This window comes from Saccostrea cucullata, unplaced genomic scaffold (genome assembly GCF_032062105.1).
Source record: "Saccostrea cucullata isolate Sc308-1 unplaced genomic scaffold, CSIRO_AGI_Scuc_v1 ctg226, whole genome shotgun sequence".
Lineage (NCBI taxonomy): Eukaryota > Metazoa > Mollusca > Bivalvia > Ostreida > Ostreidae > Saccostrea > Saccostrea cuccullata.
Window position 1 is genome coordinate 18691 of NW_026931887.1, and position 11044 is coordinate 29734.

Genomic DNA, 11044 nt, shown 5'->3' on the forward strand with positions numbered 1-11044 from the left:
CATGCTAGTTTGAATTCTTTTTAAAGATTTAAGTATGTGTAGTCACTAGTGTGAATTACAGGTCTAAATTAAAGAATTTAATTAAACTAGCACTTACTTATAAAACAACTACATAAAACATTTTGTGACCTGTTGTGGTGTCTTGTAATGGTGATGGAACAGTTAATATAAAAGCCTAATAAGCAGCTCTATTTGGCTGAAGTAGCAATGATGTGGGCAAATTTGAAACCCTTCCACTTCCCATCAGCTAAATAAGAAAAATCATTATGCACTGAGTATTGATGACTACAAATTTTCCCTAATTTGACAATTTGTAGCCCTGTGTTCTTGTGAAAAATAAAAAAAAATATACAAGTTGAAGTCTCAGAATTTTGCATTACTTGACATGAAATCCATGGGCCACATCGCTCACCTGAGCACATCAGCTAGGAAAAAGTTCATATCAGTCCAGTACCGGTATTTAAAAGTTTACTGGTAGGAGTTGGGGCTTGAATGTTGTACTACTTAGAATGCCTCCACACAAATATACTGAGTACATGTAGCATATAACTTTGCTGTTCTTGAGAAGAAAATATTGAAAGATTGTTTAAAAAGATTTTCTTCCCATATTTTGCTTTGTGAAAATTTGATTTCCCATTTTTGCCCCTCCCTAATCCCAGGGGACATGATTTGAACAAATTTACATTTTCACTTCATAAGGATGCTTATGTGTCAATGTGTCTAAACATAGCTTCTCATTTCTTACCAGAAGATGTTTCCATTTGAATATCACCAATCATGGCTTGTTAAAGATTTTTTTCTATATACATGTATTCCTATGTAAAACTTGGTTCCCCCATTATGGCTCCACCCTATCCCCTGGGGTCATAATTTGAATAAAGTGAATCTACACTACCTAAGGATGCTCCCATGTACATATTACCATTCATGGCTTTGCTGTTCTTGAGGAGATATTTAAAGATATTTCCTATATATTTTTGTGAAAAACTTTGATCCTCCATTGTGGCCTTTATACTGAACAAACTTGAATCTACACTCCCTGGGGATGATTTCACATGAGTTGAATCTTTTCTTTCCCAGTGGTTCTTGAGAAGAAGATTTTTTTAAAGATTTTTCCTGTTCATACCTAAACAAGAATAGATATGGGTTACCCCATATCCAAAGATATTCGACTTTTAGATTTAATATGTTTAACAGTGTTTAATGACGTTTATAAAAATAAAACTGCACTGTCTAGTTATAGAACTTGTGTAAATTTCGTGAGTCCGTAGCATTACGGTCAGTCACCCAGTCTCCTAACCATGCTAACAAACAGTACACATACCTGTGTCCGCAAGACCAGTTAGCCTTGGTCTATACACACGTGCGATGGAGTTGTCAAACGGACTCCCGCGAACAGAGAAGTTACGATGGCAGACAGAACTTTTTTTCATAATTAGATCACATGAATACAAATTTTGATTCATAAAAATTAAACGACTGTCAGTTTAGAAATCCCCGGCCAGTTCGGGTTTTGTTACACATTTTACAGATACTCTCCCGATGTGTAGTTTGTCTACACACGTGTAGGAATCTGCTCAGGGATTGAAAATTCCGTCATTTAATATACTACACACACAGAATGATTATTTTTTTTTCTCTTAGATGAAACTATATGATAATTAACGAACAATTAACATGATTTTACTACAGTTGTTGATATTAGTATAATCAATTCATCAGTGAAAAAATATCAACCGAAGAATGACCTATATATTCTCTGTTATCAAACATGTTAAAAAAAAAAGCTGAGGAGGGAGCGAGCGTAGGAATATTAACATTTTTTATTTGCATTTAGGGGGGAAAGTGATCTTTGGAGGAAAAATTAACATTAATTTTGGTTTCTTTTACGTCTGACATACACAACATTATTCTTATCATGAACAATTATGTTGTATCTACTTATTAATGATGGAACTATTTTCGTCGGAACAATTTGTGTGAGTCGCCGCTGAATACAGTAATATATCTTGCACTAATAGTATGCATTGATCGAATATATTAAAAAAACTTTGATTGTCCATTGTGGTTCTGCCCTACCACTAGGGGTCATGATTTGAACAAACTTAAATCTACACTACCTAGATGATTCCACATGAGTTTCATTTTCCCTGGCCCAATAGTTCTTAAGAAGAATATTTTTAAAAGATGCTATTAATTTTTCACTAGTTTATAATTATCTCCCTTTTGCAGGAGTGGCCCTTCAGTTGATAAACTTGAATCTCCTTCACCCAAGGAGTCTTCAAAGGTATTGCATTTACAGAATCTTTAACAATAGATGCCAATATGCCTGTTGACTCGATGATGCGAAAAAGTAATATTAACTGTTCAAAGTCGTTGCTTCACCAATCCATGATACAGACCAAAGCTATTACATATTAATGGCTTAGATAGTAGATACTACAGTGGAAGGAGTAATCTTAATTCTCCAAACAAGCAACACTAGCCGATGAGCATTGATGAGAAAAACTCCTGATGTAGTTTGGGTCAGGTTTATTGTACAGATGTATATCACAATTATACACAATTAAAAAAAAAAATAAAACTAAAATTTTTTCCAATATATGAGAAAACATTTTTTTTGCTTTAACAACAATGTCACATTATATGCAAGAAAATTACCATAAATAATTTAAAAAGCCCTGCTTGCAAAATAAAACTACTTGCTCATATTTATTATTCTTTATGTTCAATGTTGAAATAACTTATACAAACTTTAAATTGACAGTCCATAATCAATTTGTGTTCTAGGAATTTGGCATCTGAGTCATTTGATACTAGTATCTTCGATACATATAGTTTTACAGGGGATGTTAGATATAAATCGAAGGTAGATATCTTCACAAACTCACTATACTAAATCTGTAACAAGTGGGTCTAACATCTAATAAATATAATCTAATCAGGACAAGTATTTAGGAACAAAGGACCATATTACACACTCAACAGCATGAAATTTATGCATATTAACAATTCAGATGGAAACAAGAGATGTTTTGCAAAACACTTATGCCCCCTTCCCTCAAATAATTGGAATTTTTACGTCCAAGGGACATAACTCTGTCAAAAATGGCTTAATCGTACCCAAACTAGAAATTGCCCTAGATATTTGTAGGATAAATCTGTATACCAAATTTCATTTCAAATGTGTGCAACCTCTGCAAAAAAAATGAACGGAAACGGCAAATAATTGGAATTTTTTTTAGTCTAAGGGGCATAACTCTGTCCAAAATGACCCAATCGTAATCGAAACAGATCTTGACCTAGATACTTTTACCCATGATAAATCTGTTTACCACATTTAAATTTCAATATGTGCAACCTCTGCGAGAAAATGAACAGAAACTGATGGTGGACCAAAAGACCGACTGACAGACAGAAGCAAAGCAATATGCCTGTCCTTCGAAATTTTACAGTCCAAGCTGTATAGGTATAAACAAATTTGGTTGTTTGAAGTAATGATGTCATAACAGTTAAAATGTTTCTAATATTATGACATTGCATGGCCATTTTACTTGACAGTGAGTTGTTTGATATTTGCACTTTCACGTCAATACATTGTATTACCATGATTACAAAAGGACTAATACAATGTAACATCCTTTCAACCAAAGAAAATTTAATATTAAAATTATCTTCTTAATTTGTAAAATTATATATTTCAACCTTCAGTCTTCAATATTTCCTTTCCTTTTTTCTTATAAGGGTTAAGTTATAAAATATGAATTTACCGGTACATGTCTATAATGTACATAATACCCAGTCACTCTTAAAATATAAAGATTTTTAAAAAATAAGTTTTTATATATTGTAACAAACTAACAATGTCTAGTTTAATTCTTGTCATCCTGTTGGATGTCTTTTCTGCAAATAGGACAAACAGCTTTCCTCTGAAAAAGAGAAATAAAATCATAAGGCCCTCTTAAACTTCATCATAATAGGAGACTTGGTTGTGTTTTAGACATAGATGCATGACCATTAGTAGATATTTTTCTTTGTGCTGCTGTGTAAATTTTAAGGCTTGTTGTGCACACAAAGAACCGATTCCCAATTAAATGAATCTCAGTACAGGTTTAATTATTTTACATTCATGTCTCTCCATTTCAAAAAAAAAATAGTGATTTTTACTATAAGCTAAATGCAATGCCTTGATTGGTTCAACATTTGAATTTTCTCATTTTCAAGATATATTATGCTTTGGAAGAAACACTAACCTTTAACCAAGTTTCTGTGCAGTGTTTATGAAACCTATGATTGCATGGTAAGGACGTGATAGTGTCCCCATCAGCAAAGTCCGAGATACATATCCGGCACTCGTTAACATCATTTGTGTCCGCCGTCTCAGATTTAAATTGTGTCGTAGAGAGAGACTGAAGAGCTTCCTCGGTTATTCCACTTCCTTTTGCGTCCCCAATCCTCTCAGCTAGTTCCCACAATGCCTGGATATTGTTATTTCATTAGTATCTCAAAATTATAAACTTCCAATAATTTGCTTAGAAATCTACCAAACAAGAGTAAACCACTGCATCAACAAAATATGATCTTTTCAAAGGATAATTAATCTGAGGGCTGAGAAAAACAACCACATAATTTCATTACACTCAGTAATGACGGGGTTGCAGTAATAAACAGGCAGGTAGTATCACCATGTATCAGTAATTGAAGATTCAGGGGTATATAGTATTATAATCCGCTTATTACGGATTCAGTTTTAAATAAGTTATCTATTATTTTCTCTCCCCTCCCTTTCCACCTTCTTGCTATGTTACTGATAAAGTAATAGCTTTGATTTACAGTGTAAAAAGTTACAGTACATTTTTTTAACTACAGGAATTACTTTTCAATCATATTAAATCCATACCTCATAGTCATTCAAATCAACATTCCCTTGCATGAGATGAGGTGGCAAGATTTGGCCTTCCTGAAATGAACATGATACTACAGTAAAACATTTATGTCAATCTGCATATATCTTAGGCTATTGACTTTTCAATTATGACAAATATTAAATGTGATCTAGTAATTAATGTTACTTTGGATGAAAATGGCCTTTGTTTTCACCAAAAAAAATGGTTTCTAAAATATACCAAATAAAAATTTCCAGTAGCTATAATATTTATAGTACATGGGTAAAGAATTATACTAACCATTCCAAGAATTGACTGTAACAATAGAAGACCTTCCGGCGTTCCTGCATGAAAAAAAATTCAGATACTTTAATCCCCCATTACTTAAATAGAGGTTTTATACCATTTTAAAAGAGGCCTGTGGGCCACAATGCTCACCAGAGTTACTTAGTGGGTCCTTTTTTCCCTAAATAAAGTGAAAATTTTATCACCTCCTTTAGCCCCACCCAACCCCCAAGGGTCAAGATTTCAATGAAGTTTAATCAACACTACCTGATGATGCTTCTATATCAATACGACTTGTCATGACTTTGCTATTCTTGAGAATTGATTTTTAATTTTACCCCTTTTTTGTAAAACTTTGTCAACAGTTTCCACACCCTACCCCTTAGGTTTATGATTTAAACAAATAAATCTACACCATGTCAGAAAGCTTTCACATGTTTCATGTTCTGTTTTTTTTTGTGTTTTTTTTTTTGCCCAGTGGTTGTTGAGAATTTTTTATCATGTAAATGCATTCACTGAATTTAAACTATTGTTTAATTATCCCCGCTTGGAAGAGGGAATGTCATTGCATTTGAATAAATTTGAATTCCCTTCACTTGAGGATGTTTGTGTTGCAAGTTTAGTTAAAACTGGTCATGTGGTTCTGGACAAGATGACATTGTGAAAAGTTTATGATGACAATAACAACAAGGACAGTGATGGACAAGGACAAATTTCCATCCGTCAGAAAATCTCTGTTCTGTGCCTTTGGCTCAAGGTGAGCTAAAAAGTGTAATAGATATAACATTAAATGATTAAAAAGTAGCAGTACTAACTGTGTAACTGAAATGGAGTTCTGTGCCGGATAACTCTGTTTTCAAATGGATCATGCATCTGAAGATTTGGATGATTTCTCTGGAAAAAAGACAATATAGACAAATATTATATATAAGTATTCGTATAAGAAAGTTTCTGATGTTTGTTGTAAGTTGATATTGAAATATTCTTGTCTAAATGTTTAGATGTGGTATTATTGGTATTATATCTACTAGACCTGTTGCCAATGAACTAAACAATTACATTTTCAATAAATTTCAATGGTCATGTGTGAGTGTAGGTGGGTGTAATGAATAGTTCTTTCACAGTTACATGTATTTTATAGGAAGAAATATTTTATTTTTCCTTCAGAGTAATGTATATAATATTTTATAAATATTTATTAGTATTTTATAAAATTGAAATCAATTATTTTACCATTTGCATCCTCCTGTCAAGGAAATTTCTTTCTTCTCTTAATAAATTATTTTTCTCATCTTCCTCTTCTTGCAACCTTAGAAAAAGAATAACATTTAATTGGATAGTAATAATTCATGCTATTTCTACAGCTGAATAATTTGCTTTAACTCTCTCAAAATCCTCTCTTTCCTTAAACACTGACCACAGTTATCATCATACAGTGTATTAACATAATTAAAAAAAAAATTATGCAGAAGATGTTTGTTCTATGTATGCTTTGAATATATTGATATAAAAAAATGAAGTGTGTGTATCATTACTAGACAAAAAGGGTTCTATTATCAGATAAAAAGATGTGTAATAATATTAAGTCTATCTTTCACTACAATACCTCCTGGCCATCTCTCCATCCCTCTCCACTTGAGTTCTGTTTAGTTCCTGCCCCAGTCGTCTAGCATAAATTTCATCATCTTGTGTCTCTGACCGTCCCTGATTAGATTTCTTCTGTGCTCTTCTGTAATTTTTTTCTGTTCGATTAGGTATGTGGTTAAAGGTATCAAACTGTCTCTGTTTTAGCGCTGTTTCCTCGTCACTGGAAACTGTGACATGTTCATCGTAATGTCTCGTGTCATTGTTAATATAATTATCAGAATGGTCACTGTGATTATTTTGCTTATAACTATTCTTCGGCCATTTTCTACCATGCCTTGATCCCTTCATCCGCTGCGGATTACTCCGATATCCATTCACTGGATGATGATTTGATAATCCATCAAAATTTACTTGAGGTGATGGAAAGCCAGGCTGCAATGTTCTTATCTTTGGTGATGAAACATCTTCATCAAAGGAAGAGACTTCAGGGAGGGAATCTTCCTCGACATCATCGCTGTAGAAGGTGAAGGTGGAACGTCCAGAGCTATCTATGTCCTCACTCTGAGGCTGAGCTAACAATGACCCTCTATCTGTCGTACTCTGGTATGAAGTGTCCATCATACTTTCACAACTCTGTTTGGGGATTGTCTCCTCCATGTTAGCACCAAATTCCTCTCCTTTGTCTGAGTATGTCTTTACTTCATCTGTGTCCATTGGATATACGAGTGGAGTGTCCGTTGGATATACGAGTTGAGTGTCCTTTGGATATACGAGCGGAGCATCACATTCCGTATCACTATCACTGTCAATAATAAGCACAGGGTGATTTTTCTGGTTTCCATTACCATTTTGAATTCTATTTTTGTCCTTCCTTCTATCATTTTTCTTATGAATTGTGGGTGAAACTGAATTCATCTGGTCAAAATGGATTCTATCCCTGTTCTTTTCTTTTTCATATTCTTGATTTTGTAACTGCCAAGCTAGAAAAGCATCAGGATCATTTCTTACACTCTCTGTTGGAAAACCTGATATACCTAGAATTATTTCAGATTCCAGAGTTTGGTCATGAAGTTGTCTGGCATACCTCTCATCATATCCTGTAGCCATTGGGAACTAATGGCTGTAAAAACAGAAAAAATTACTGTAAAATCACATATTTTCATTGGGTCAAATTTTTGTGGTTTGAAGAAAATCTACAGGTTCATTCGGATTTGATTTCGTGGATGAAGAATTGTTGAGAAGTCATGTATATGACATTTTACTTTTCGTGTTGCACATGAATTCGTGGGTCTCTTCATACCTCGAAAACAAAGAAAATTAAACCCCCATGAAAATTAGTGATTTCACAGTACGTATTACTCTCAAAAACAAAGAAATTTCAAAAACAAATACATTTACATGTACAAATTGAGGGTATACTGGTACTGGAAAAAGCTTCGCAATGCAATTTTTTTGATAATTTAATTATATATTGCAATAATCCAGAATATCAATAGTATGTTTTGATTGTCATTTCTTGTTTAAAGTCTCTCTTGAGAATTTTTCAGTCACAAGGAGAAACCATAACTGTCCAGTAGAGAGCTGTAACTTTAGATCTAGACTCTGCATTTGGGCCATTGAGCAGTGAAGGATCTTTTTCATGGCTGATGCTGGCATCTACTATATGACACAGGATTTTGGTTTTATCTCTTGATAATGATGTGATCTCATCACAAAGACCAACCTCCATGTCTCTGCAGTAGGATTCGAACCCAGAACAAAAGGATCAACTTACCCCAAGACTCTATAGCAGACATTCTAACCACTGGCCATGGAATTTCAATATTACTGCACAGATCTAACTTTATTTATGCTACATATATTTGGTTTTGTATTAACCACACTAATCTATGCAGTGGAGCTCACATTTCATTGACAAAATTTTTCCTGTCATGGAAGAAATACATCATTTACACATAATTTTTTATTGCTTAGTACTTTACTTTAGGCATTACAGAACATTCACACTGATAAAAAGATGAAATTGTACATGTATTACTGTATACAGGGCCCCGTGTTATTTTCGCCCTTTCACAAACAACTTTGAGCCGTTTTAAATTTGCCCATTCATGTTATTGTTAAAGAAATCATACTGTATTCTTTGAATTCGCCCCGTTTTAAATTTGCCCTAATGAGGGTAGGGCGAAAGGGGGCAAAAATAAAAAGGAAATGAAAATGTCCCTGTATACAGTACATTGAACTGTGAAGTGTGTGTGACAAGTGAAGCTGTAGAAATATGGCGGAAAGAGATAAATTCTCTTCCTTTAACAAATCATGTTCAGCTTTGATGGCATCAGAAAGGAATTGCTATTTTTATTTCTGAGAACTTCTGTCTAGTAGCTTTAGTTTACAGCTAGTTTCCTTGTTTTTGTACTATTGGGCCAATTCTGTGTTTTCTTGCAGTATGCTTTTCTAAAGAAGCATTTATCAAAATAAGGAAAAAAAATGTTAAATTCTTAAATGTCTAATTTAACCTATAGTATGTCTGTTTGTAAACTATTACTAACTGCTGAGAGAACAGACAGTGAATTAAGTTCTGCTGACTCTAACCCTCTTGGATTAATGGTTATTCTTTGATAATCTCCAAATTACTGAATATCTTAGATTAGGTTAATCTTTCCAGGATCATTAACTTTCAGTCTAAAATGTGGAATTAATTCCCATAAACATAAAAATATAAAAAAATATAATCAATGTTGGCATTTGGGAATAAATTGAGCAGTTTGATGAATCTGTATTCATTCTTGGTTTCTCTAGTCTATTAAGTATATATATACTAGATTGTATCCATTTTGGGAATATGTCATTAATCATTCATAACATTGTTAATAACCTCAAAATCCCATCATTGTCAATGGAGAAAATTTTATGTACTCAACTGAACATATGATTAATAAATAGTCAAGGCACATAAAACATGGGGTTGGGGTTTAGGCTATAGAAACAATTAGAACAAATTTTCCCAAAATGGAGTGCTTGCAAAAATGTTATAAGAAACACTGTTATGTCTAGTACCAGATAAGTTTGTTTATGAATTTTGTTTCTTCTAATATCTTGACGTTGTTTATTTCTAACATACCATACATGGCCAATGTCTAAATGTTGAAAAAGACATTTTACTAACAAAAAAAAAAATTGATGTGATTGACAGGAAAACCTCATGATTTTAAGAAATTATATGTTCTCATTCTATGTATTCAATATTCGTGTGTGTGTGAGGGTGTGTGTGTGTGTGGGGGGGGGGGGTGTATTTCCACACTTCAGACGCGTGGTTTTGAATCAAAGTAATGACATGGGTGTTTTCTACAAATGATAATAAATACACCCCTTTATAATACCCCATGACCTGAATGTCAAATGTAAGGATTACAAAGGAAAAAACTAAATAATTATTTGTTTTTGAATAAAACGAAAGTAGATTCAATTCAGGACAATTTTGAATTTACCTTTTCAACATTCCCAGGTAAAGCTGTAAATCAGTCCTTTTATGTGTTCAAAAAATAAATATCATTATTATTTAACTTCTTGCGAAAGATGAAGACATCATTTTCTGTGGTGAAAATGGAATTTCAAATGAATGACAAATCATGAAACCAGAAACGTCAAATTACACGGTCGGACATCCGTGTCTTTCCTGCGCAAGCGCAGGAGGAAGATCATCTACTTCACTTTCAGATTTGATTCCGGAAATAGTAGTCAGCTTTTTATAGTGTGTAGGCAATCTCCCATGCAGAGTTGTTGTTCGTTCCACAGGTGCTTGAGGACAGGACCCCCCCCCCCCTCCTTCGATATAGACCCCTGGGCTTTTTCGATTTTTTACTCATAAAAAATCTTTCATTGACATATTTGTGATAAGATCTATACCAGCAAATTGAAAAATTACCTAAAACAAACGTTCTATTAAATGTACCCTACATTCTATATATATAGAGAGGGTAGATATTTTTATAAAATGTAAGTTTAAGCAAATTTTCTGAATTGATAGGATAGATTATATCACAAATGTGTCATCCATATATAATTTATGTGAAAAAAGTCTAACAGGCCCGGGGGTCTATATCGGTGGGGGGGGGGGGGGGTCCTGTCCTCAAGCACCTGTGGTTCGTTCCTCTTTCAGACACCTCTGCGATGGGGTCACGTCAAGATTTCTGACATAACGTATAAAACGTGATATTTGCAACATTGTTTCAAATTAAATTCCCACTGCATATATATAACATATTAATTTTCTTAAATGTATAATTATG

General features: G+C 33.5%; 1 protein-coding gene across 1 annotated transcript; it reads right to left on the bottom strand.

Moving 5' to 3' along the window:
- Positions 1–2515: 2515 nt before the first annotated feature.
- LOC134233914 (uncharacterized) lies at positions 2516–10377 on the bottom strand. Its single transcript, XM_062715968.1, has 8 exons — positions 10244–10377; positions 6778–7878; positions 6405–6480; positions 5987–6065; positions 5187–5230; positions 4901–4960; positions 4254–4478; positions 2516–3929 (listed from the first exon to the last, which is right to left on the bottom strand). The coding sequence occupies exons 2-8, from the start codon at positions 7863–7865 to the stop codon at positions 3873–3875; spliced, it is 1629 nt and encodes a 542-aa protein (XP_062571952.1). The 5' UTR covers positions 7866–7878; positions 10244–10377; the 3' UTR covers positions 2516–3872.
- Positions 10378–11044: the final 667 nt, after the last annotated feature.

Bases quoted from the DNA above. Each gene is read 5' to 3' on its own strand.
- LOC134233914 (XM_062715968.1), bottom strand. From the start codon at position 7,865: ATGGCTACAGGATATGATGAGAGGTATGCCAGACAACTTCATGACCAA. The intron at 6,066-6,404 runs GTAAAATAATTG...TCTTTTTTCCAG, and splicing joins TTGACAGGAGGATGCAAATG to AGAAATCATCCAAATCTTCA. The intron at 3,930-4,253 runs GTTAGTGTTTCT...TCTCTTTTTCAG, and splicing joins GCACAGAAACTTGGTTAAAG to AGGAAAGCTGTTTGTCCTAT.